Consider the following 27,383-nt stretch of genomic DNA (forward strand, 5'->3'; position numbering starts at 1 on the left):
AAGCAGACACAGTGACCACACACACAATCCTGTTGCTTCACATAGATATATGTATGGGTAGAGATATATGGTATGTACACACTGATTTTTTTTTTATATATATATATATAAAATAACACCTTGTTTATAAAGCGACATTTAATTGCCACTGGTTCCCTTCCCGCCCCACAAAAACAATAGTATACAAAATATAAAATATTTTAAATATTTATAAACGCCGCAAGAAAAAAATAGAACTGTACGAAAATATTTTTTTTCTGAGGTTCCTTCCCTGCCCTGTGGGAAGGGAAAGAGAAGGGGTACACGTTTGGCCGGCCTAGTGTGCCTTCAGTCCATAGTTGTTAAGTGGGTAGGAATACGCCCTGCCTAATACTATCCGGTCCCGGAGGAGCTTAAATAAGACATAATAATTGCAGAAAAGGATCAGGGCCATGGAGAGGGTATGGTTCCACTTCTCTGAGCGCAGCAGTGAGTAGAGCTGGTAGCAGACCACACTGCCTTCGATGAGAATCAGCAGGTTGAGCAGCCGTAATGGACGGTGAAAAAGGAACTGCAGGGAAACAGTTAAAGAGGACAGACTTCTATAATTTGATGCATTGTTAAAGTGGGGAGGGGCACGTGCGTAAGGCTGAGCTAGCAACCACTGTGCTGGGCAGAAGAAGTGTTTGTACTCCAGCCACCACTGAGCTGCTACTTAGGGAAAACAGCATGAAAGACAAGGCGCGTAGGAGTGTCATTTGACTCGAGAAGGGGAGGACAGGTGAAATAACCTACTGGCCAGCTGACATACTTTCCCCTTTCCCTGGAAGATGTTAACTAGAACCCTCTTAAGAATATGCCACCGCCTGATGGGAAAGCTCCGTCACCATGATGAGAAAGCACTGACAAGGCAGCTGTGGCTTCCATCTTGCCCAGACATCACTGTAGCACTGCAATGGGAAAGCCCCTCGGCTGAGAACAGGCTTTTTGTTTAGCAGCAACAGGCTGTTGCCCAGCACTGAACTCTGTTCTGCACAATCCGCTCTGCTGCAGCTAGGTTCGGGCCTCTCCTCCCTCCCACAATGTCAAGAAAGAGAAGAGATACTTGCATAAAAGCGGGCATGGGACACATCTGAAGGCACTGCTACGTTGTAAGGCCCAACTGCTTTATACAGGCATCGGCTACGTCGCACCAGAACTCCTTGTGGCCATATTGTGTTTTCTGACCAGCTGTGGGGAAAGACAGCCAGAGCATTAGCACTTGTGCTCCCAACTCCCTGAACATGACTTCACAGGGATGGACAGCATCTTGAAAAACACCAAAGCCTCTGCCACAACAACATGTCCTAGCTCCCACTGGAAAAGCACAGAGAGGTGATCACAAGCCCACCAGATGGACTCTGACCGATTAATGTGAGCAATTGGCTTCCAAGTGCAAGAACTTAGCCCCCTGCATTGGAGGGGACCGCCCCCTGCCCCTGCAGAAGCTACTTCTCCAGACACCGAGAAGATCTCAGTGTTTGTTTCTGCGAAGGAACCAGTGGTGATTGCAGGACCTCACAGCTCTCTAGAGCAGATGTTTCTATTTCTAGGGAACAGAAAGACCAACAGAGTTGCACTTGTGACACCTGGCACTGTGGTGAATGGGGAAGCTTCCTCAGTAAATAAGCATTGCTGATGCTTGCTTATCTACTAGAATGCCTTCTCAGCCCCTTGCTGGGCATGCCAACCCCTCCTCATCCCCACACTCACATATGCTGTGGAGCATTGCTGTAGGAACCATGTTCTAGTTTCTGCCACTTGCCGAGGTGGGCAGCTGATCTGTGGAGCAGGTCACAGTACTTGGGAGGCAGCAGTTGAGTGGTGAGCATGACAAAGGCATTGATCCACACCATGATGAGATGCTCACAGGACCAGCGCATGTCGTAGTACTGGGTGCTCTGCAAAGAGATCAGACAAGAACTTGGCACCACTGTCACAAAGCAGAGGAGGGAATGACAGGGGACATACTGCATGTGCATCCAGCAGACCCACACCACACATTACAGGCATGCGCTTTTGGACCAGTGATTTCAGAGGGTTACAGCTTAGGAAACACTCAAGATTCCCTTCTCCTTGACCTGAAGGAGAAAGGGCAGGGGGTGATGCTGCAGCTGGTGCATCTCCTCCTCCAGCAGCAGATAACAAGGAGGTTTGCTTGCCACAGAACTGCCCCAGGAGCACCAGTTGCACCAAGACTGCTGCACAGATTGTGAAGCCCTGCCCATTTCACTACACCAACTGGAGCTCGTTCAAGTTAGAAAAAAGACAGACTAAAAAAATACAACCCCCACACTGACAAGAGATTCTTGGATTTAGCTTGCTAAGCATCCTACTTGGCTCTGTTTTCCAACAGGCTGAACATCAAAGCCTCTGATCCAAGCACTCGAAAGCCAGGACGTTGGATCTGAGACAGGTAACAACAGGTTCCCTTTTCTAGAAAGAACACAGCTATCCATCTGCCTAGGACAGGGGGTGGGAGAAGGGGAGTTAGTAAGTGGGGTGATGGGACTAGAGGTGCATCACATTTATGGCAATACCTATCCGCCAACCAGGAGCAGTACTAGTGCACTCCGGATGCAGCCATGCTCCGCTATCCGGGCTGCCAAAGGGGAGACAGAGAAAAGGGGAATTAACCAGGAATCCAGCCTGGCAGCAATTCACACAACATTCAGAAGGAGACGGCGGGCAGGGGCACAGAGAGAGCCAGACAAAAGCTACCTTCACAAAACATAGTGGCAGGAATGCCACATAGTAGGCACTGAAGAGAGAGTTGAAGAGAACTTCCTTGATCCTGCGGTTGAAATCTGCTTTTAGGCACTCCACCTCATTGCGGATGAGATCTGGGGAGAGGGGGCAGCTGTGGGTGGGGATAGACGTAGGATTATTGAACTGTTCTCTCAGGGATTCCCACAGAAGTGAGAGGAAATCTTTGGGTTTGACCAGGCTGCTGACAGCTGACGACCCATCATCCACCATCTGGTCCTGTACCAAGTAACCACAGTCCGCAGGCAGGGGCTGTGCTCTGCTGTCCTGGTGGAAGCAGCACAGAGGAACGTAGACACCAAATCTGCAGGGAAAGAAATTTAAAATAGGGCTGAAATGACGGCCACCTCAACATGAAGCAGGGGGGACCTTCTCAACAGCTGTTGGCTGTTATGAGAGGGACACCACATAGGAACCCTCACTCCAGAAGCTAGTGACCAACTCTTCTCCCCCACAAAAGGCTAGAGGCTGCAGCTTCAACAGCTGTGCAGAGAAGCTTCTTTAAATCCCATTTGTGGAACCAGTGATCCCAATGGCTGTCTTGAGTTGCAGTAAAGGCCCTTCATGCAAACAGCATACTGAGGCAATTTGCTTCATCAGCTCAGCATCACCTCCTCACACCATCCTCCAGCCCTTCCTACTTCCCCTTTAATCATAAGATGAGGAGGCAGATTACAGCCAACAGCTCTGCTTCCCATGGTGGCTCATGCCACCCCCAAGTGGCTATAGTCCCCGCACCCTGATGGTACAAGGTGGTGTGACTCACGGGTAGCCCAGGAAGAGAAGATTGAGAACAGAATGGCTGCGGAAGAGGTTGACCAAAGTCCAGCAGAGCACCCATCCACAGAGGGTGAGCAGCACCAGGCGCACCATGTAGTGAATCACTGATGTTGCACCCACCTGAGAGGCCTGCAAACGGAGAAGAAACATTCAACAGCCCTGTAACACCAGTGCTAGAACAGGAGCACAGGGGGTGCCTCTGGAAGAGGAGCAGGGAGAGGGGTGCCAGGAGGCACCGTAAGAGGGATGGCTGCCCTCTTCCTGCCAAAAGTAGGAGACTGACTCCTTTGATTTTAGTCGTGTTTGGTAGAATCCCAAAGATTCAAATAAGTGCGTGTTGTAGGACATGACTAAAATAGAGCCTTTAAAAAAAAATTTCAGAGCTGAAAAGTAGGAAATATTTTTGCTCAAGTTCCTTATTGCTCTGATGATAGTCCAGGATAGCCTGAAACACATTTTCTCTTGCTTTTTCCTTTAGAATGATCAAGTCTCAGCATTAATTTTCCTAAAGAACTGGAATGTCACAGTTCTCAGCTGAGGGAAGAGAGGACGGTGCACCTTGACAATCTTAAAACTAGATTTCCATTTCTACTGATTGTACAGGCTACAGTCTAGTGAGGAGGCACCACCTTCAAAAGGACAGAAAAACAGCTCGTTCTAGTCTCCAAGTGGGAGAAGGCAAATTGAACTATGAAAAGATTCTTAGGTATTCGAGCCAATAGATGGGATGTGCAAGAACTTGCATGGAAGGTTCAATGCAAAAATTTCAGTCTATGGAAGGTTTTACGGAGGATGGGAACATAAATGAAAATGGCAGGAATCAGAGATGAAAAGAAAACTTCTGAGATACCACCTTCTCCATTCACCTATTCAATAGGACATAAGTGTTCTTTTATTTTTTTTATTTATTTATTTTTAAACTTGTTGCTTAAGTCTGGAGTTGTGTTAACGGTTTCAGTGGACAGAACCTGCATTTTCCTCAACATGTATTTGGCCTGGTTCTGCTCTCACAAACACAGAGAGGGTCTCAAAATCTGAGGTGACGCGACCAGAGCCTCAAAGTTACTGAGTAACCAGGACTGGATAAGAAGTTCTGCCAGCTATTCCTATTTCATTTTAGTGTACTCAGACATCCTCCTCCTGACCTTTCCCCTCTAATCTGTTTATTCTTCCTGTCTTGGCTAACCTCACTATTCCCCTTTCCGCTTCCAATTCTCTCAGCCACTTCACTGGCATGAGATAGCGAAGTACAGTATTGCACCTGCAGAGATAAAGAAGCAAGTGTGACCATTTCATCTCCTTATAGCTGCAGAGGCAACAGAGCTACCCAATGCTGCAGAACAATGAATGGGCTCAAGGAGAAAAGCTCCGAGGCAGAAGGGCATCCCCAAAAATCTTAGTCCTTCACACCCAGACTTGTTCTGGGGGAGGAAACCCTCCAGCTATCCAACTCGCAGAACTTTCTCAGGCCATGGATGTTCACACTCTGCAATCCGTACCACAGACAGGAGAGGGAACAGTGGGAATGTTACCTCAGAGATGAGGGCCCACACCAGCCTCCGCGCCAGCATCACTGTGATGAATGCCGCCAGATGGTAGTCAATGAGGTGAAAATTCTGAAGGAGGAAAGAAAAAATGTCTTCACCAGGGGAAGGGACTCTGAAACCACCCAGCTGGGGTGGGACTGGAAAGCTGGCTGCTGAGAGCACATTAGGGCCTTGTGTAAGCATTCCCCAAATCTCTCTATTAGGGATGAGAGAAAAGGGATAAATATCAGTAACACAGGAGCATCTCCAGAAGCAAGGTCTTCCCCACATGGAGGTTCCTTTCCATGGAGAGATTTCCACTGAAAACAAAACAAACCCACCCTTCAGGCAGGTATTTTGGGGGTCAAAGGGACATCTAGGACCAGGATCCCACTATGGAGAACGGGCTGCAAATTCTCCCAGGAAAAGCCACTGAGCAACCACAGCAAGGGCAACCGAAATGGAGAACAGAGCGAGCACACCAGCTCACTTTAGTTCTTGGTCTCAGATATGGTCTGTAGTGACCAATGCTCGCTGATAATCAAGTTGATCTGAGAAATGTCATCTTCGTGGGTCATCGATCTGAATTAGGAGTTTAATGTTGACTTTGGCTGCATCAAGTTAGATACAGCTCTTGGACCTCTTACAATTTTTCAGTGAAGCTATCAAATATGTTCTGGCCAGAACAGTTAGCAGATTCCAAATACTGCTGTTTGGGACTTCAAGGACATTTTGGGTAAAAAAAGAATGCTTGCCTTATGATGGGAACAAACAAATGATCATTAAATCCTTTTGGGTAAGGAGCCCAAAACAGATTGCTTTTTCTTCAGAGAAAGCTGTGTCCAGCATCGCATAGCTGAACTTAAACTTAACAGCTGGATAACTGGAACACCAGCACCACCTGTCGGTATAGTTAACTAAGGAACCACCTCATGCTTCCAAGCAGCAAGGACACAATAGAAACCAAAGGACTTCAGCGGCTAGCTTCACTCAGATGAGGTTTGCTGACTCAGGTACAGGTCACTGCTAGGTTGTCCAACTTATTGGGCCAGGAAGAAGACTGAAACCGAGGAGACTGGAAGGTTTACATAAGCCGAGGATCTGACCCCCTCTCCAACTCCTCTGCTGCTGACCTGCTGTGAGATCCTAATGAAAACTTGCATCTTCTCCCTTCTCTCAAGCTCTGTTATTTCCACTGGGAAGGGGCATCCACAGCAGGATAGAGCAGGCTCCTGGAGTCCCAGCTCCATTTCAGACCCTAGGGGCTAGCTAGGCCATGCAAGTATCTACAAGAAATTTCGACTGAAGGAGTCCTGCTGACACCTCTCTCTCACCTTCCATGTGTTTTCTCCCCTGCAAAATGGGGGATGACATGGCCCTGACTGATGGGGGTGCATGTGAACTTCCCTTCACCCCTCTAGTGTCAAATGCTCGGTGATTCCTGGACTGCTGAAGCATGAAAAAAAGCCGTGTAATGAAAAAGGACGAGGGATGGCATTTGCTGAGGAACTCACCAGTGAAGTGCAAGAAGCAGGATGATTGTATGGGTACCACCAGACAGTCTTGTAGATGTTGATGTACTGAATGAAGAGGGCTACCAGTAGGTAGATGAAGAACAGGAATTCAAAGAGAAGACTCCCATCCAATGGCAGTTCAGGGATCCGGCAGTGACGTACAGGCTCTGGAGTAATCAGCGCTGTGATTGGAGGTGCAGAGAGGCTGATGGCGCTACCATTCCTGAAGCAGACATATATCACTCACTTGGTAAACATTCCACATCATCTCTACCATTTTCCAGGACAGACAGGGACTGCTTGGGGTTGTGAATATGGGACTAGGAATTGCTAGAGAAGAGATGGCAGAAGTCTTGCATTTACATTTTTGGCACAAGACTGGTGGTGAGCTTCATCTTCTTAACTCAGACAAAACCCTCACCCAGCATTTTCTCCACACAACAGATTCATCTGCCAGAGGTGCTGTAACATGCCCAGCAATACTTGAGTAAACTTGTAGATGGAGGAACAGAGGTGCAGGGTGAGGAAGCAACTCCAAGCAAAAAATCATTGAGAACTCTGTGCCAGACCAAGCGCTTAATGTTGGCTCCTTCCACCCATCACTGGGACATTACAGTAGCACCCAGCCTCCTTCTCCAGTATTGGAAAGTGCACATTGTCATTTTGCTCACAGTTTCTCTCTTGAAAAGAGATAACTAAAAATGGAACAGAGGAGTTCAGCCACTTCCTAGAGGCTGACCTCTCAACTATTCTCACACTTCCTTCTTTCCTAGCCTTCAGAGGAGGCTAGGACAACTAAAAGCTCCAGCAGACTAAACCGATGGAGGAAGTTCAGATATAAACTATGCTGTGTGTGACTGAAACCAGGATAAGTGATGCTCCCCTTGGACCCTGGGGCACTGACTTCATGGTCTCACTTGTTCCTCAAGAATCTAAGACTGTGCCATCCATCCACCCATCCCAGACAGAGAAGTCTTTAAAGGCCAAAGCTAAATGGCTTGGATCTCTCTACTCTGTAAGGATGAACCTATACCAAGTAGTTCAGGGCCTCAACATGCAGCAAGTAGTTTCTCTAGTCTGATAACTTCAGTGTGGAAGGAAGTTACACTGGGCCCTTTTAAGTCTTTGTGCCAAATGTGGAGATCTAAATGTCACTGTGTGTTCCTTTTTCAGCCCTCAACTTCCCCAGAAAATGAAGATGAGCTTTGCCAACTGTGAGAATTTGTTTCATCTGCAGCCAGCACAGCTAAAAGAGAATATAGGCATCCTCCTGCCCTGCCTTTCTATCACGTAGGAAGGGCACTCACAGCTGAGCTCTGACATGTCACACTAACTCCCTGTGGTATTGCAGACAAATGGGCAAGAGAGACAAGGACTCATAATCTGCTAGGACTCACTGCTCTGGGATCTGCTGCAGGAAAAGACAAACTCAGCACCATGCAACTTCCACCCCTGGCTGTTGCGACCATAGTAAGTGGTGATGGGTGGCAGAGACCACTTCCACAATCCTCCCCACAGGGCTGATTTTAATGCATGAAGTCAAGAGAGGGGCCGCAGAGGTAAGCATGTGCCACAGCAGAGCTGAAAAGAGAAGCTGGAAGAGCTTTGTCACACGGCGCACGTTCCCTCTTGGATGAGCCATCTCCTAATGGCACAGCAGAGGGCTCAAGGTTCACATCTCCCAGTTCCTTGCTTTAAACACAAAGCCACACTCCTGCACAGAGTTCAGAGTGGATCAAGGCTCCTAGCTTTTCGCACTGTCCTAGCTACGGGTGTCTCAAAAACCCTACCTTTTTCCTCACCTGTTTCTCAAACCGGTACCGTTTCCGCAGCTCCCGCCAACCAACGTCTGGAGAGAAGGCAAAGCTGAACGGCTTAGCTGCTGCCGGCTGGGTCCCCTCCTTCCACCGGGCATGACCAGGAACCAATCCACTTCCAGTGCCTCCAGCAGGCTGTGCCCTGAGACCCAGACAACGATCCCGAAGCCTTCCCAGGTCTGCAAAGGAGGCAGAAACATCACTTAAGCTGCAAACGGCTGGTCACCAAGTTCACACCCCAGACAAGGGAGTTCATGCAAAAGGAAGCCACTCATACATGCAGAGCCCTGCGGAGACACCCATCGCCACCCTAAAACACTGTGCCCTTTCAACAGCACCAGATCAGCGTCTGCTCGGATACACAGAACGGATGCCACTGACACTGTGTCTTTAAAAAGCAGCTGCTTAAATTAGCCATCAGCGACTGTGAGCACTTCCTGTTGGCTGGAAAGAGCCACCAAGCATCTCCAGCACTGGAGAACACACAACTGTGTGCCTTGTTTCAAAAGCAAGTCTGGGAAAAGCCCTCTCCTTGTTCTGGTGCAAGGAGCTACTAGAGCTTCGCAGGTCTTTTTAACCACCCAATACATCACTTGACATGGTCTGACGCTGGACATCCTGCCAGAGCTCAGAACAGACAGCCTTAATTGGTCTCTGTGAAGTTAATCACATGGTTCAGCTCCCTTCTGTGCTAAGAAAGCCTAACTGACACAATGGTAGGACATCCATATAAAAGTGGTTCTAGCTAGCAGAGTAGTGCAGCAAAACACACATATAAGTGTCCTTCAAGTGCATGGCCATGCAATTACATACCACAGACTTCAAAAAAAATTAAATTTAGAAGTGAGCCTGTAAATATTGATTTTTATTTCACTGATTGACACTGCAAGGATTTCAGCAGTCAAGTAAGTTTCTGACGGCTAGCAGGCATAAAAGCGATAGGCTGAACTGGAGTGCAAATCTGGAAGTCAATCCAAGTGCGTGTGTTGTACAGAATCGAGGCACTGTGAGCGAGCATCTCACTACAAGGATACAGATTTGCATTTCTGGAGATTAACCGTCCGCCCTTTTGGCAAAATGTCACAGCCAGAACCAACCCAGGGTCTAAAAAAGCACTCCCACCTTCTGGGAAACTCTGGATCTAGCTTTGAAATTTACAGATGGAACCTGTTGTCTATTTATAATTCAGTTATCACCTCCTTTAAAATCCTGAGAAATCACAGCTGGCAGAAATGCCAGGAAGTTTGCTCAATGAGTCACACCACTGTCACCATGACCACAGTGTGCAGGAGGACTATTCTAAAAAAACTCTCTCAAAGAACCATCATTTGTATTAAAATTTCCCATGCTTCGTCTCTACTCCAATAACTCAGAATTTCAACAAAAATCACATAAGATGTTTCAAAAGACATACCCACATGAAGGTCACTCAAAAAAAAAAAAAAGTAAACCAAAAAAAGAGAGTTGTGAAATTGCATGAAAAGAGAGCAAACATTGGACAGTTTGGGTTTGGAGCAAAATAATGTGGTTTTGGCATTGGCAGACTTCAAAACTCTCATTATAATTCCAATGACAACACAACAGACAAACGAAACCTTCCTTCTTCCTCTCCTTTCTAGTCAGGACTCTAGAGCTTTCAGGCTCTAGGATGTTCTAGAGTTTTGTTTGGGAATATTTGTATTTCCGGAATTAAATATAAACCGAAGAAAGTTCTCCTACATGTACAAGATGAGCAGGGACAGCAACAAACAATGCACAATTCACTTAGGGTATCTGGACACTTTACATAAGCAGTTAAGGTGAAGGAAAAATAAAGAAAAAAGATAAAGACTTCTAAAAGGAGCAACTTTGAAAGCCATTTTAAGCCAAATTAAATTATTACAGGGACTGTAGAAGCAAAAACAATTGGTCTGATTCAACCTACAGGTTATTTATGATAACAGATGCAATACGTCAGTGGTCTAATTACTGGTAGTTACAGTGGAAGGTACTTTATGCCACATTCAGCAATTCATGTAAATAATTTAACAGCTCTCATTAGTATTATCCCATTAGTATGCTTCACATGCTTGATAATATAGACACTTGGAAACTAAGTAATCGCATTTCCACCTTCTGGTTTTGCAAACCAGTAAAATGCAGGTAAAAAAGAATGCCTGTGGAAAGGAGCCCTCCTTAACATCAGCACACCGTATTTTAAATGCACTTGAATAAGCCCTTTCACAGTGATCCACGAGCATATAGAATGTGCAGTTCCTCATGCCAAGCTTTAAATAACTTTACTTCACTGGAGTCTGATCAAATTAGATAGATGTCTGTTAGAGGACGACCTGCCTAATAACCATTCCTTTTTTGTTTGCTTTTATTTTGTAAAACTAGCCACACAAAACTGAAGCTCCCCAGATAAAGTTAAACAAAGCAGTGAGATTACACATCAGTTTGACTCTAAGTCTGCTTTTTTTGGACTTGAACCAATCAACAGCCCTCCTTTTTGAGGGGAAAGACATGGGAAAAAGCCTTTTTATAGTTTTCAATTAATAAACAAAGGCATGATTCTACTGTGAAAAATATGCTGACAAGAAAAAAAAAGTGTCCATGACCCTTTACTCCGACACTTCAGATTCCTGTGTGCATCCAAGTCATATTAAGAATTAATAAAGAGCCTGCAGAGCGAGCTGGGAGTCTACCAGGCTCCCTTCTTTGTTTGCAGTGCTCCCACCCCATCAGTGATCTTATTTTAATATAGTCTCAGACACAAAAAGTCAGTAATGGAAGATAAAAGCTTTTCCTGACAAGAATTTTTAGTCCATTAATGTGATTCCACATTGTTCTTCCCAGTTCATCTATAATTTCCCTCAAAAATAAGTCACATACTCGTAGTCCTTTCATCGTCAACATCCACAGAACAGAAACTGCCTAGCTTCCAAGATCTCCTCTCTCAGACAGATGTGGGCATCATAAAAACACAGAAGAAGGATCTGAAGACCAGCTGCAGAACAGTGTACAGTGGTTCTGTCTGCGCACAGGAAAGGATATGAGTATGGACACCTCTTGGGTCCTAGAGAGGGACCGCGCTCTTTTTGGGACAGAGACAAAACCTTCAGCTGTGATATGGTTATAAGAAGTTCCAGGAACGTAAGGCATCAGACCCTCTGCTTTCTAATTCGTGCTTTTAGGACTACAGATTTGGGCATTTTGTTTCTCTGCACCAACACCCCTCCTCCCCATTGTCTCCCCAACTGCCCCATCTGCCTCCTGATGAGGCAGGATCAAGGTAGGCAAGAACCACAGCTGTGAGCAAGGCTTTACTGACGAAAGAACTAAGCAGACGAACTATCCAACTGACCACCAGTTCAGAGGCAAAGCAGCACGCAGCCCTGTCCTGCTCCCCAGGGACGATCACTCAGAATCACAGTCCTGCATCAGCAGCTGCCCAAACAGCTCTTACCAAGAGGCAAACCAGGAGAGAGTCAGTGACTCATCACAATGAGAAGTCTGCCTGGTTCCCCATCTCTTTGCTGGAAACGCTACAATGCTCAGACAGTTATTTTGATGGCATTAATGTTTTTTAATTGGAGAAAACTCTGAGCCTCCAATCCTCTCGGGAAGTTCGCTGCATGAGAACTCTCAGCGCTTGGAAAACATTCAAGAGGCTCTCCTTGGCTCCACAAGTCCTACAACCGGATACTGTCAAGAGCAGAAAGGGAAATGTGGCCTGAGAAGACCACAGGTCTCTCGTTGCAAGTCCCCATCTTGATCAAAGCAGCTTTCCTCCCACCAAGTAAGCACGTGATGTCTTGGGGTGAAGCAACACGTTGCCTCTGTGGCCGTTAGCAAAGGGAGGTGTGCCTGCCTCCTCCTCCTCAGCAACACAGGAGACTTTCTGTTTGGGGTGCCCGTGCTTTACGGCGAGGCAGGCGTGGACACAAACCTGCCACCCACGCAGTGCTCCCTCAAAGGGATGTGCAGCAGGCCACCCCCGTGACGTGGCTGCTGAGCGCTGACACAAAGCATGGGGAACTACCAGCGCTGAGAGAACACCATTGACATTTCCAGCCCCTCCGTGTGGCTAATGGTAATACCCTGAACCACAGCTACCATCAAGTGTGGGACAAAAGGATAAAGGAACTGGGAACAGTGCAGGGAAAGTACAAGCCCAGGAGCGTGAAAGCAGCAGTGACATGAGAAGCAGCACCACCCATCTCCAGAGCACTCCTGCATCTGGGTATCTAGCAATTCCTCCCCCAGCTGTAGCAGCTGCCCGACCCCCTGCTGTCAGGAGCACTGGCTTCTAGGCCATTTTCCTTCAAAAGGGAACATCCATCCTGGAACTGGACCATCTGGATAAGATCTGAGACACGAGCTCCCACACCACAAAGGCAAGGGACCGTTTAAGACCTGGACAGTTCACCCTGGCCTGAGTGAAAGGCTCTGGCCCCAGGGCTGCCACTTTACATATTACTTCTGTTGCCACCTCACAGGTGACAAGAACTCACTGTGTCCCAAACAGTGGGTTATTTATAAAACCTTGTTTGCAAGGCTGCAAAAGACAGTTACTAGCCCCTGGTGAAGCCATTTCTGGAAAGATGGGAGGAGTAAAATAGTGTAGCATTCTCTAACCTTTGAGATTAAATATATACCATAACAGTTGTGACTTTCAGCTGGCAGACAAACAGCTCTTCCTCCCTCCCTCCCCCATCATTCTCCAAAATTGAAAGAAGCAATGCAAAAAGGTCTCTTGGCTACTAATGTCCTCAATTCAAGTCACTGTAGCCAGTCAACCTAATCCCAAACTTGCACTTGTCCAGCAATTCTAATGTCTTTGCAAATTATCATCAAATTCACCCTATAGTCAAGTTTTCTTTTGAACTGCTGTGAGTCACAGAATCACAGAATGGTTTGGGTTGGAAGGGACCTTAAAGATCATGTAGTTCCAACCCCCCTGCCATGGGCAGGGACACCTCCCACTAGACCAGGCTGCTCAAAGCCCCATCCAGCCTGGCCTTGAACACTTCCAGGTATGGGGCATCCACAACTTCTCCGGGCAACCCGTTCCAGTATCTCACGATCCTCACAGTAAAGAATTTCTTCCTGATATCTGATCTAAATCTGCCCTCTTCCAGTGTAAAACCATTACCCCTTGCCCTACTACTACACTCCCTGATGAAGGGTCCCTCTCCACCTTTTCTGCAGGCCCCTTTAAATAAATAAAAAAAAAGGCTCCCACTAAAATAAAAACATTTTGACAGATGGAAAAAATGAGAGTCAAAGCTGTTATCTGATTTACCCAACACAATGCCAAAAAAGAAAAAAAAAATAAGAAGCCGAGGAAGAGCGATGTCTGCACCCATGCCTTGGTAACGAGACCACTCTGTCAGCGCCGTCGCATCTGCCACACCGAAAACCGAGAAGCTGCAAAACTTCTGTGGAAGCCCTTAATTGGTTTGGGAATGAAAAAGCATTTGGTTGTTGCGAGGGTGGAAACAACCAACAGGTTATCAGATGGAAAGCTAAATATTTGGCTTGCGCAGAGCTCCCCCAGCGCTAAGTCAACACAACCTTTCAACTCAGCCACACACCCACCACCTGGCCCAGAGCTCGGCCTCGGGCTGGGAAGCAAAACCGGTTAGAAGGGAGGTCTCCCAAGTCAGCACATTTTCCAAGTCCTCACACCATACGGAGAGACGGATTGAGATTCAGGGTGGTGAGAGACAGAAGCCCCCCTGAAGCACAGCCTGGGGTCCAGTGAAAAGGACAAGAGAGACGGATTTTTGCCCTGTGACTAAGAACCAAGAACCTTCTCTGTAATAACAAAACCAACCCAGCAAGACCAAGTCAGCATAGGCTTTTCTGATACAGCACAACTCTGGCTGAAGCGGCTCCATCTATCAGTCCGCTACACACGTGTCAAAGCCAAAAGGTGAAAGTAGCAAGAAAAAGGCAAGAATTCACAAATGGGAAGATATACTGTATGACTCATTTCAGGCATCTTCAGTGAGGAAGGCTAGAGCTAAGCAGACAGATAAGCGTGGAAAATAAAGAGTTCTAGCTAAAGACAAGGTGAAGGCAGCGCTTGTCATTTGTAGCTGCCGCAGTACTTCAAACACTTCAATTCACAGACAAAAAATGGGAGCAGGAAAGAAAAGTTTTCCAGGAAAAGCCTCTCAGGTTAAAGCATAGTAAGCTCAGTTCAGCTCATTTTGCAGACACACTTTTTAAGATGGGACATAGATTTAAGTTCTTAATACTCTAGACCAAGAAAATCATCGAAGAGGCTGAAAAAGCAATTTTTAAAAATGGAGAGGGATTTCCAACCCAAATCCTACACATTCCTTAAAAACACCCTCAAAGACCTTACTTTAGGGGGTGCGAGGAAGAGATTTCCAGAGGTATGGAGGCAGTACGGTCCTCTTCAGACTACAGATGAGTTCAAGTCTTTGTGAATTGGAGGAAAGAAGATACACACACACACTAAGCGCTCTTAATGAACCCCTGGCAAGTACAAGAACAAAGCCATGATTCCTGGAGTAATAAAATAATACCTCATAACCATATAATTACCTTGTGCAACTAACTGCTGCAGGAGGTCAAAGTAAACAGCTTAGTAAGACTTTATTGAATGACTATAATAATTTTATGAATGAAGACAAGTGAAATTATGTTCCAAAAAAAAGCTGGGGGGGGAGGGGGAACACAAACCAAACCCACAACACAAGATCCTCAGGGCTCAGCAGCTACAAGTGGCCGATAACACACTCCTCACCAAGACAACAGTATCTATCGCACAGTTAGTAAGACATGAACGTTTTCTTTGGCTTCTTCTGATGCAAAGAGCTACACTCACAGCCAAATTCTGGATCTGGGAATAAAGAAAGCATTGGCTTGTTCTGGTGTGAGAACAACATAGAATTGCAAAGTTGAGTTTTTCCATCAGCAGAGGGAAACGCAGGCCTGATCAGCTGGGTCATGGTCTATTTTGGTCCTACAATTCCCATGTTTCCAAATTGTGCAGGGAAAGGGGCAGACAGCAAGTCCAGCCTCATCCAGAGGGAGAGGCTAAAACTAAAGAGCTGGTGGGGAATTACTGAGTGAGCTGCATGTACGGTTCTCAAAGGCAACCTGTACTGTTGTCTGAAAGCTCGGCGGAGTTTCAGCTTCAGATCCCAAACAGGATTTGAGTGTGTACGAACACAAAAAGTTTTAAGCTCCAACTTCATGAGCCTGTTACCGATAGAAACAAAAGTTCAGTTTAGAAGGGGACAGTGGTTGGGAAGTAAGGCCAAATCACAAGGACAATGTATTAGCAGACCCAACATGGGCAAAGCTATCAAAGCTGGATGATAATACGATTTATCAACGTGCATTCCTAAGTACATCTTCCACCAAAGCTCTTCAGTAAACACTGCACACAGGCACTGCACTACTAAAACACAGCCACTGATCACCCTCTGTTACACCGTGCAACACACAGTGGCTGGGAAAGGAGGGGAATTTTGGCTATGGCCACTGAGATTTTATTTTCCAACTTATCAGGGCAAATGCACAGCAAAACAGCTCACTACTGAGAGGGAGGAAAGAAAAAAAAAAATATATATGTTCTTGCCTAAGAGCCCATCTTGTAATTTCCAGCCAAGCAAGCCACCGACATATGCATTCTCCTCCCAATCCTGAATGCGTACACAGGGTCTAATGGCCTGAGTACAGGGCTACAAGCCAGGAACTCCTGCTTTTTAAATCTCTCCTCTTCAACTGACTTCCAGGGAAGTTGTTTTACTGATTTAGACCTCAATTTCCTTATCCCAAGCAGGATAAACTGTTCAGCAAGTATTTCTCCTCCCAGGGGTCTCTGTACATAGTAGTGAATATTTTTTACAGTATTATTTTAGTGCTTTAGAGAAGCTTTTTTTAAAAACAAACAGAAGCAGCTTTCCTGCTGATTTTGCTCCTCTGCCAATCCCTATGTTTAATTTAATGGAGATCAGCCACAATGACAACTCGTAGGAGTCACTAGTGTTTTTCTATTTTGTCCTCACTTAGATAAAAATAAGGCAGGCATCTGCCATCTATAGCAATGAGTTTGAAGGCATGGAGTAGAACACAAGGAAGAAACACCTCCTTGAGCCTTACCCCAAGTCATTGCACTGGGATTCATATCGGAAAGTATCCGTGTGACGATGATTTGCATATCCCTGACACTGTGCAAAAGCAAAATCATTGCAGGGAATTCTAAATAAATCCTGACTTGCATAAATCATGAATTTGCATTAAAAAAAAACACATAAGAGAATACATCAAATCCCCTCTCCTTGCTTCTTAACAGGTAATATATATATTAGGTATAATTTATTATAGGTATTTTATAGGTAATTTACAAGTTCCCCGCTAAATGGTTAGGGTCTCCAATTCAATTTCTATTACTCTGGTAGGCGGCACTCAGAACTTCATACAACCATTTACAGAGCAACTAATCAAGCAGATGAGGGAAAATGCAATAGAAGACGTTAATCCCTGGTATAATTAACTATACCAAGACTAATTTAGCTGTCTGAATCTGCGTACGTACTCCTTTCTAAGTATTTTGGCCCACAGATGCCTAACGACAATTTTGCTTTAAACCAACTATTTCAAACCCGCTAGTACATGTGGATGCCGCCGCACCATGTTAGCCAGCACGGCTTTTCTGACTAGCTTGCACAATATTCACTTCCCACCAGAAGTCTCATTTTCCGCTTGCAACACGTGCAGCCCAAAAAAGTCAAAAAAAAAAGGTTGGAAGTGAGTCTCCAATGACTACACCCCATGAAGAATGGCAGGAAGTCTTTCAGGCGAGTTTGTGATAGCTCATGAGCTATTTGCCCAAGTCACACAGCTACTAGAGATTTACCTCTGATTTTAAAAATCCACCTGCTAAAAAAGCAGTGCCGCTTATCTAATTGTGGTACGGTTAGAAATAAATGGGCTAAAACTTTCCATCAGCACAAGAGACCTGCTGCAGTTAGGTGAACAAAGAGGAGGAGAGCGCTAATTTCATGGCACCACCCATTAGCATGACAGGCCAAACTCTGCAGCCAGAGAGCAGATTAAGGAGATGGCGGAGGGAAGGGATCCCCGGAAGAAGAGGAAGGTCGACTGTCGTAATTCCGTGCCTTCCTTACGGTTTCTTGTGCATAAACTAGCACTGCAGCACTGTCATGAAACTTCATCAGTTCTCCCATTGAACGGCAGTGCAACGAGAACAAAAATTGGGCCTCAAAAAGAAAAACATGTATAACAGAATATCATACTGTACAATTAAGCATGACAAATCAAGTAATACTAAAGTCTAAAGATCCCAAGCATTTAAGTAGATTCTGCAAGCCAAATTCAACCCTCATCTGTATTTCTCAGTCCATAAACATGCCAGGACATAAAACTTCGCAATGGACAAACAAAAGAATGGTTGGAAATCAGTAATAATTTTAAGACCAAACATTCTAATATTAAACAAATTCAACCAAAACTCTAGCTGATTTTCAACAGTGCTAAAAAGCACCCACATCTTTGTACTGACAAAATCTCTCTTCTTTAAATCCAGAGTATGAATCCAACCCCTCCAACTCAAGAGTTTCACATCCATAAACTAAAACTGAACCACATGCTTGTAACTGCCAGAAGAAAACTTTTTCCAGGATTTCAGAGGCACAGGGAAAGGACTGAGACTGAGGAGCAGGACGGTCTCAGAATCAGTACTATCTTGCTGCTTTGCACCATATCCATCTTTAGTAGCTGTCACTCTACAGAGTCATACTGAGTGGCCCAACTGGCTTCTGACCTGAACACTCACGGAAATTGGATGCCACATTAACAAACACTTCTAGCATATATGCTCTTGCTGTATCCTCAAACATCCAGATTTGATGCCTGCAGAAGAAAAAAAACATTAGTTTCATGATATCCAGACTGAAGTTGTCTTGAGTAATACGTATAAGTATCTTGGCAATGTTACATCCACACAAATATTGCTAATATAGGCAGGCCACTAAGACGAGAAGAGCTTTATTTCCTCAGCTACCGCAGGATGCCATTAGTGTCTCTGTAAAAAGAGTAATTCAGCAATGTGCTAGCCAGTACATAGCAAGAAGTTTTAAAAAAAAATTATTGTCTTACAAGCAGAATAGAAACATACTCTGCAAAAGTAGGAAGCAAAATGTTTTAACCCCATTTTACAGTCAGAAAGACTGTGAAAAATAAAAGTGAAGTAAAAAAATAAAAATAAAAGGCCTGCCTTTTCTAAATTATCAATGATTTTGAAAGCTCACGTTGACGTTATATAGACACCTCTATCAGTAGGAATGTGGATACCCAGACCTTCTGAAAAACTGGGTCTCAAATGCCTACAAGTCACTAGGTTTGCAAAGAGACAGCCAGGAATGAGCTGTACAGGAGGCATGCAGACCTCTGTGGTCTTGAGATTAGGAGTACACATCACATTGGACACAGTTAACTGGGAAAGTGATACTACCCGAGCAACTCTGTCCTTCCAAATAAGTCAGACCTGGACAACATTCCCACCCTATGTGCTGCTTTGCACTGCAAAACCCCAGTCCAAGATGCTCAAGAACAGAAACAAGGAGTAGCTGCACCTACACCTAAAGAACTTCCAGTCCGATAAGGGACAACAAGGAGTGGGTGAAGTTCCAGCACAACTCCCTGAGAGGGCAACGCTGCCTGGCTCCAGTGGGCCCAGGTTTTACCAGCAGAGCATCATCCGATCATGACACCACTTGCCTCGGCTGGAGGCGAGGAGGAGAGGCTGGAAGAAGCGCGTGCCAGAAACAAAGTCGCTCCAACAAGAGGAGTGCCAGGAGGTGAGTGAAGGAGCAGACTGGGGGTTAAAGGGCTGCGGTCCTCCTCTGCTCTTGACATCCTGGAGCTGAGCCATTCCAGTCCCATCCCCATCCCTGCACTACTGTATCTCTCTCCCAGAAAATTTCTCCTGAACACAGCGAGTTAACAGAACTGAGCTGGTTACAGAAGGGATGCCCCGTCTTCAAAAACTTTACGACTCACCACTTTGGCATACAGATGTTTCATTCCTCTACTTGCAGTGGTAACAGATGCCAGTGATACGAGGGGCCCGTTATTCCCGATGAAAAAGCATGCACGAGAGCGATCGTACACTGCAAACAAAGCTGCCTCTGTTTCAGCTACGCGTTCATCATGTTAAAATGATGCTGGAGTGGTAAAGGAGTTACCTCATGTAACAAGGAAAACCATTGGCCTAACCGCTGTCCTACATAATGGAGGATGACCGATACGCTGTTTTCTTAGTGGTACAAAAAAGAACAGCTGTAGGGGTGCGCACCCACATCCATTCTGGAAACGGTACCTCATGGCAGGTTAGATTTGCCCAGGCATAGAGGACTGCCTCGGCTCTCCATCTTCCACAGGACGGTGCCCTCTCCCACCTCCTTTGTAGGACTGATTACCTCCAAAGCAAACCTCCCCACCACCCCAGACCAACCTCCTTGCCTTTCGACCTCCTACCGCAGGAGCACCCACATCTCAGCGACCTGCTGGGACCTCCTGCTTCCACCCAGACACCTCAGGAAACGTCTGAAACGAGAAGCCCGACACCAGGTGCCATAACTTACCAAAAGGACCAGACAGGGCCAGCAGAACCTCCGCACCACACACACACACACGCGCGAAGTTTCAGGGGTGGGCGGCGGCCCCGCACGGACGGGGCAGCCTGAGGGGGAGGGGGTCCGCAGGGAGGCGGCTCGCCCGCCCGACCCGTCCCCGCACCGCCGGGGGCAAGGTCCCGCCGAGCCCGGCCCGGCCCGGCAGAGCCCACCGGCCGGTGGGCCTTTCCCGGAGCGGAGCTGCCCCTGGGGAGCAGCGGGGCCGGTACTCACACATCCAAAGGCGGGCGGCGGCGCGGCTCGGACATCAGCCGGCAGCGGGGTCCCCTTCCGACGGCAGCGGCCAGGCGGCCAGCCCCGGTCCCCGGCAGCACCCCGGCGGGGGACGAGGCTGCGGCGGCGGCGAGTGCCCCGCGGAGCTCCCCTCCTCCCGCCGGGCAGACCCACCTCGCCGCTGCCCGCGGCGGGGCAGGGGCAGGGGCAGGAGCAGGAGCGGGCGGCCGCCCTGCGGGGAAGGGAAAGGCAGAAAAGGAAGAGGCGGGCGAGCCTGGCCTCGGCGCGGCCCTGCACACCGCCGGCTGCCCGCGCCGCCGCCGCCGCAGCTGCCCGGGAGACGTGGCAGTGAGGGCTGATGCTCTCATCACAGGGCGACAGGCGGCGGCGGCAGCAGCAGCAGCCACCGCGGCGGCGGCCGGCCGCGGCCGGCCCAGGGAGGGCAGGGCGCCGCGGGGGCGGGGCGGCCGCGCCGCGCCGCCATCTTGGTGGCGGCGGCAGGGACGGGTGGCGGGGGTGGCCTGCCTGATGCCGTCGGTTTGTCCTTTTTTTTTTGCTGGTTTGTTTTTTTTTTGGTTCAACCCGCGCATCAGCGGCACGCTGGGTAGCCCCAGGCAGGAGCCTGCAGGGGAGATGCTCCGTCTCTTGGCTTCAAACTGGAAGAGGGTAGATTTAAATTGAGTATCAGGAAGAAATTCTTTACTGTGAGGATGTTGAGGCATGGGAACGGGTTGCCCAGGGAAGCTGTGGATGCCCCATCCCTGGAAGTGTTCAAGGCCAGGCTGGATGGGGCTTTCGCAACCTGGTCTAGTGGGAGGGGTCCCTGCCCATGGCAGGGGGGGTTAGAATGAGATCATCTTTGAGGTCTTTTCGTACACAAACCATTCTGTGATGCTATGATGCCTTGCTCTCTGCCGCACCACCACCATTTTTGTTGCTCTAGAATCACAGGTAGTAATAAATCCATAAAACTCCATGTTTTGCATCATGAGATGCCCCCCAACATTATAGTAATATATAATAATTATAATCATAATTAACTGCTTCACTGCAGCCAGCAAATCCATTTATCCCACATGACTGAACATCAACAGCTGAAAAGTCCTGCTGCCACTGCCGCCCTTGGCCGAGGTGCCACAACTGGAGAACACCTGGGCCACCTGGACACGTTAGCAGGCACGCACAGGTATTCAGGACAGCCTGAGCACTGGAAAGAGCCAGTGAAGGTCGAGCAGTGGGAAGGGACATCGGGTAGTGTCTGCAGTATCCACCATGCGGCAGCAGATCACCAAAGGCTGGCGTGTGGTTGACACAGAAACCAACCCAAGGCTTCCTGCTCCGAGCAGCGCTCAGCAGGTGACTTCTGGGCCAGCTTGTAGGTGCCAGCTCAACGCTGGCGTGAAAAGGTAGCTCTTTGAATGATTAGCTTTTACAACCACAAGAAGAGAACTCTCCCAGGGAGCAAGAGGAAATATTGAAGGAAAGAATCTTGCGTGTGAGCAATAGACAATTCTGCGTGGGGAGGCACTGCTCTAAATGTTTTATCCTGAGTACCTGGTAACTCAGACCAGGCAAGTTTATGACAAAGGGCGTAGAGCTGGCCTGACCAGCCCTTCCCTCTATTATGTTTTACTTTTAAAATGATGGTCTGGAAGGGCCTCTGATAATGTCTCATTGGCTTATCAGTGTGTTTGGGCTTCTTTCTGATACCATTGCCTGCCAGCAGATCAGGGTCTGTCCCTCAGGCATTCAATTTCAGCCTCAGCAGCATCTTTAGATAATTTTCACGTCTACAAACTGGACCACAGCTGCTGCACGCTGAACAGACTGCATTTGCCTGCCTCACTGCCCTCGCACCTCAGTTTTGCTCATCCTTCTTCCTGTAGCCACAGAAATGACCTGTGACATCCCAGCTGCATCAGCAGACTGTGGCCGTAGTCCGTGTCTGCAACTCTGTAATACACACCTTGTACTAGGAAATCTGCCAAAGCATTCTATTATTCTGGATCATCTGGAAAAACAAACAAACAAAAACACACACAAAAAAAGGCACAAAAACCAATAACTAAAAAAACCCCAAACTAAAATGTGAAATCTTTCAAAAAATAAATTGTTCTTAACCTCAACCCAGGTTTCTCTCAGGCCTGAGGACACTGCTGCAAGAGAAAGCTGCTCTTTGTCTGGAACATGCCCAGGAGATCTTAGCTGATGGAGCCGTGCAACAGGGCAGAGTAAGGTAGGAGACTGAGGTCTGTGCGAATTCCACAGGGGGGAAATTCCTTCTCAGCTGCAAATCTGAACACCAGTTTAAGTCTGGATACATGCAGAAGAATCTTACAGCTGCTATGCATTTTGACTCAAAGAAGTGACTTTGTGTTATTTGTAAAAGTTAGGCTAATGACCTGACAACAACTCTGGGTGGATGTTTTAAGTTTACACCCCCTCTACCCTAGCATACTACTATCACATCCGCACGCAAGAAAGGGTCACTGCTGTTGTTCACCTCTCAAGGCTACATTGCATCAGGCAAACAGCTTTCATCCAAAAGATTTATCAGGTAAAAGGCCTGTGTTTAAACTGTGAGATTGAAGAACAGAGACAAAAAGAAAGGCTGCTTTCACACATGCTGCAGGGAAGAGCGTCCAATGTGAAATTTGTATCTGCCTCCAAGAAAACAGTGTTTCTGTACATCTTCTACAAGTCGTGTTATGGAACAATTTTACTTCAGATCACTGATGTCTATGCGAATAGGAAACTAACCTTTAAAATCTACTCCTGCTCAGCAAATAGCAACACTAACAGAAACAGACCCAAATGACCCATATTCTGATTCTGTTTGCTCAGAAATTCTGATATTTCTATGATGCCGTATTGAGATAAACTACATTCAGGATTGCTTCATCAGTAATGTTTTAGTAGCCCTAAGAAGCTGCCGGTATACATTTGATTTCTGAGGGTAACCTGTTTATGTTGTGCTAAGGAAACTGATAAGGTGTCAGGTTTGTCTGTCTGATATCATTGCCTCTTCCCAGACAGGAAAAAAATTGTCCATTCATCACTGCAACATAATAATGTTACTCAACAACTGTACGTCCTTCTCCAAACTAGAGATGCAGCAATCCACTGAAATACCTATTACTGAGTTTACAGATAATTATTCATTGGGTGGCATTATTTCCACAACTAATGACCTTTGATCTTTTTCAAAGATTTCAAAAATCTCATTTTACACTTTGAAAACCTTGAGTCTCTGGGACATTTGGGGAAAAAAATAGTTTGTACTACATTTGCATATGGTGTGCAGCCCAATGATGCATGGCTGATATTCTGGGTAGCTTAAGTTCAGTTCTTGTCATATTCTACAAGCGGGATTAAAATCAACAGCTGAAGATCTCACCTTGGACAACCTGAATTTCTGAGGTAGGGGAAAATGTAAGGTTTTGCATAATAAAAGATTAAAGATGGATCACTGAAGAAGACTCTGAACTCAGCGCGTTTCTCAATACAGACTCCGTTCCCATGAGATCCACAAGAGGGATTTATTTTTTGGAACAAGCATAACATTTAGTCCAGAGGAAAGAAACCTGATTAAAGAAGTCTGACAAATGTTAAATTTGCCAGATAAGAACACGTGTGGAGGAAAACATGCAAAGGGACTTTTATAGAACTGTAGCCACAGAAGTGTTTGTATCAATGTAACACAGCGTTTCGTGGGCCATAAATGGAATTAATTGCCGTTTTCAGAACTTGTTTCCCACATCCCCCATGATGCCTTTCACCGCAATAGCCCAAGTTTGCCTCACATCCTTTATAGCCCTGTAACACAGTATCCCTGACACCTCCAAGTCCACACACCACTTGCAGGTTCTCTGCATATCCTGATTGGCTTCTAGCATCTTCACACGCACCTTTGGCCACCTCTTCTCATCCCTTCTCTGTCCTGCGAGACCACCACCATAAGAACTTCATGTCTCACTGCTTGGCTACCTCTCTTTGTTGGCCTGTAGGATGAGTGAGAATGTGGTCTGCTTCTGTGCATTGGGATTTAAGATACATGCTAATTAAATCTGTGGTATGCGTGTGGACTGACAAGCCCGATAATGCCAATACACTCTCAGCTGCGTCAAACGATGACTAAATGCTCTGTTTCACTCTCTCAGTGGAGTGTCATCTATACCTATCGCTCTGATTCTCACAGCACTAACAGAAACTTACTATCTTTGAGACCGATGCCACTTTGGCAGATTTGATTATAATCAGCAAGTAGCATCTGGATTTGACAATTACATAACATTATAAAACCCGAATAAAACTATGAATACGTGTGACTAATACCGTTAGAAAAGGGGTCACTCATAGAGTTTTTACTGGACAACTACTCATCTATCTTTTAATTTTGGATTATAAACATCCTTCACTATTTACAAACAGAAGGAATTTAAGACTATCCTTCGTTCCCCCTCAGACTCAATTTCTGACAATTTCAGTGGAGGTTGTTTTTTTCTTGCAAAAACATTTGCAACATTTTGCTTCATTTAATTTTTTACACTTTTAAACACAAGTTTTCTCCTCTCTGGTTCTTTTAATAGAAGTAATTTCTCACTACAAAAGAGTAATGTTGCCTTTTTCTTGAAAGGCTTTTTTAGTGCTTGGCAGCATATTCCTCTTGGGTGCAACTTTATGAGGTCTGAGTGGAATATTCCAGCTCCTGATGGGCACGTATGCAGGTTTACCCTAGAGCCAAGCGGACTCAGCAGCGAAGCTCCATGGTCATCCCTACTGCTCCCCTTCTGCTTTTTCTTGCCATTGTCAGTGAAATGGCTTTGATATTTTGACCAAATAATTTAAAGTAATTGCACAATTTTTTGCCGGTAGGGGCAGTTATGCTGGAAAGTTTTGCACGGAGAAACTACAAACGTTACATTGTAGCAATATGAGCTTTGGTTAATCTAATTTGGTGATCTAATTTGTCCTGCAAGAAAAAATACCTTTGATTTTGATGATTTTTCAAAAATTAAGAAAACTTTATAATAACAGATAAACGCTTTCAGCCATCTGTATATGGACATGCACACTTGAAGGGGTTTTGTTTGCACTGTTACGGTTTGATACGAAAAGCCCTTTCATGATTCAAGATTAAGGAAGGGGAATGCCTTTCTTTTTCCTGAGCAATTAGGTTTTGGAAGCAGGCACCTTAAGTTCAGCTTTCTGAGATCCTAAGAACATCTCCCAAGCCCCACCTGATTTCGCTGTAAACAAGTGCTATAGATGACACGTTTTGAGAGGAAGCGAAAGTCTCAACTTTTGACAAGTACCAGCATCGGGAATGCTGCGACGCCCACCCATGGCCCTCAAAAGCGGACACTCCGTCAGAGTTCACAGCCCGGCCCTGCCAAGCCCCTGGCACCATCTGACCTACTCTGATAAAGTTACGCCTCCCGAGTTTGCTCTGAAAAGCAAACAAGGAAACAAGGCCCGCACAGCCCGTTACTCCCTGCCCTGTTGAAGGGCTGTCATGGTGGGGGATGAGGGATGATGATGGCCACCACCATGGCGGGGTCGCTCTGTCCCTCAGGTGGGGTCTCTATGGCGGGAGGTGGCTGTTCTACCCCTGTGCTCCATGGTTGGCGGCAGGGGCTGGGGTTGCTGGTGGTGCCTTCGGGAAAGGGGAAGGGAACGGATGGGAAAGGGGGAAGGGAGGGAAGGAAAGGAAGAAAAGAATTCCCCGCCGCCCTCACACCCCGGCCCCGGCTCCTCGCCTCTATCCCGCCCCCTCTCAGGCACAGCGGCGGCAGCGGCGGGCTGCCCCCAGCAGCCGTTGGGCGCGCGCGCCCCGCCCCCGGCACGCGGCGCGCGCGCGTGCCCGGCAGGGCGCCTGCGCGCGGGGGTGGCGGTTGGCCGGGGACGCGCGGCGGCAGCAGCAGCAGGAGGGGGTTAGCTGCCTGTGTGTCCGTCCGTCCGTCCTCTGCCGGCCCGGGGCGGGAGAGGCGTTCGGCACCTGGGCGCCTTCAGGCGCGGGCCTTGCAGGTAGGCGTTTCGGTTACACAGCGGGGGAGAGCGGTGTGGGCTGCCCGCCCTGAGGGCGGCTGGCCGGCCGGTCGGCCGGCCGGCGGGGGGCTGCGGCGGCCAGAGTTGGGAGCGCATGAGGGAGCGGGGTTGTTGGAACTGAGTTAAATTGAGGAGAGAGGGGTAAAATAGGGGATGAGCGGTGGGGGTAAATTAGTTTTAATTTCCGGACGGTGCTTCAGTTTTAAAACCTTCGCGAAAGAACGGAGGCTTGTGATGGTTTGTAGTTGCGCCTCGCACTTGGAAGTTTATCTCGCCGTCTGCTTCTGGGCAGCTCCCAGTGTGTGCAGGGAGTCCCCCGGCAGTGATCCCTGTGAACAAAAGAGGCAGGACTTGGGGATGGGGTCCTGCGCATACAGCTGCCGGCGCATCATTGCGTTGTAGTGTAGCGTTACGGATATAATTGGGAACAGGTACATATCTAAAAATTATGTACCAGGTGGAAGTACTTACTGTATCAGGCTCAGAGATCATAAGGCAGGAGGATGGATGTAGCGCACTGGTGTTTTCATTTCAACTAAAGCTTTTGAATGGTTTTGTGGTAAACTAAATTCACTACTTGGCAGTATTTTCTCCATTTCACGCATGGAGGAACTGGAGCACAGGCAAGTGGTGCTGTTCGCTAAAATTTTCCCAGTGATGAGACATAAGCTTCTTTGCTCATTGCTCTAGATGTTATTTTGGAGGAGCCAGAACAGTGATCAGAGGGCTTGAGAGGAGGCTTGCACAGGTTCATGGGAGCCCCCATTTGATGAAAATGTGTCCCTCTCAGTCCTGTAGTTGACTTCGGAACCCTTGCAGATGATTTTATTCATCAGTGAGATGGGGAGGGGTAACGCCTGCACAGAAATAAGAAGTGAAAGGTTAGAAAGGAGCCACTTTCCCCTAATCTGCTTCTGAGTTACGTATCATCCCCCTTGATCTTCTCTCTTGTTCCTGGAAAGAGCTGGAGCCCTGCTGCTGCTTGGTTGAGGAGGAGGAAGGTTTTAGAGGGACAGG

The 27,383-nt window shown here is 47.1% G+C and overlaps 3 protein-coding genes across 5 annotated transcripts in view; 1 reads left to right on the plus strand and 2 right to left on the minus strand.

The window, feature by feature from the left end:
- Positions 1 to 126: 126 nt before the first annotated feature.
- TMEM39A (transmembrane protein 39A) lies at positions 127 to 20,955 on the minus strand. Of its 3 annotated transcripts, XM_074594127.1 has the most exons (11): positions 20,319 to 20,460; positions 19,925 to 20,016; positions 18,233 to 18,321; positions 8,407 to 8,600; positions 6,605 to 6,827; positions 5,097 to 5,180; positions 3,551 to 3,693; positions 2,740 to 3,088; positions 1,732 to 1,919; positions 1,089 to 1,209; positions 127 to 550 (listed from the first exon to the last, which is right to left on the minus strand). In XM_074594127.1, exons 3-11 carry the CDS (start codon positions 18,260 to 18,262, stop codon positions 317 to 319), a joined length of 1,566 nt encoding a protein of 521 aa, XP_074450228.1. In that variant the 5' UTR covers positions 18,263 to 18,321; positions 19,925 to 20,016; positions 20,319 to 20,460; the 3' UTR covers positions 127 to 316. The 3 variants fall into 3 exon arrangements, with proteins under 3 accessions (XP_074450228.1, XP_074450220.1, XP_074450237.1); XM_074594119.1 differs by lacking the exons at positions 18,233 to 18,321; positions 19,925 to 20,016 and having other exon boundaries at positions 20,319 to 20,955; XM_074594136.1 differs by lacking the exons at positions 18,233 to 18,321; positions 20,319 to 20,460.
- Positions 20,956 to 26,195: 5,240 nt separating this feature from the next.
- Positions 26,196 to 27,383, plus strand: part of B4GALT4 (beta-1,4-galactosyltransferase 4) — a 31,099-nt gene continuing 29,911 nt past the window's right edge. The window contains exon 1 of the mRNA XM_074594221.1: positions 26,196 to 26,345. The gene's annotated coding sequence lies outside the window, so the exon portion shown is untranslated. The remainder of the gene's footprint in view (positions 26,346 to 27,383) is intronic.
- The window catches only part of LOC141746177 (beta-1,4-galactosyltransferase 3-like), a 43,753-nt gene continuing 42,898 nt past the window's right edge, over positions 26,529 to 27,383 (minus strand). Inside the window, exon 8 of the mRNA XM_074594176.1 lies at positions 26,529 to 27,223. Coding sequence (XP_074450277.1) covers positions 27,199 to 27,223 — 25 coding nt within the window. The 3' untranslated portion in view covers positions 26,529 to 27,198. The remainder of the gene's footprint in view (positions 27,224 to 27,383) is intronic.

The sequence above is a fragment of the Larus michahellis genome, chromosome 1 (genome assembly GCF_964199755.1).
Source record: "Larus michahellis chromosome 1, bLarMic1.1, whole genome shotgun sequence".
Lineage (NCBI taxonomy): Eukaryota > Metazoa > Chordata > Aves > Charadriiformes > Laridae > Larus > Larus michahellis.

Excerpts from the sequence above, each read along its gene's own strand:
- TMEM39A (XM_074594127.1), bottom strand. The coding sequence starts at position 18,262 with ATGTGGCATCCAATTTCCGTGAGTGTTCAG. Across the intron at positions 8,601-18,232 it reads CAATTTCCGTGAGTGTTCAG|ACCTGGGAAGGCTTCGGGAT; the intron begins GTCAGAAGCCAG and ends CCTCCTTTGCAG. Across the intron at positions 551-1,088 it reads TGTCCCATGCCCGCTTTTAT|TTCCTTTTTCACCGTCCATT; the intron begins GCAAGTATCTCT and ends GTTTCCCTGCAG.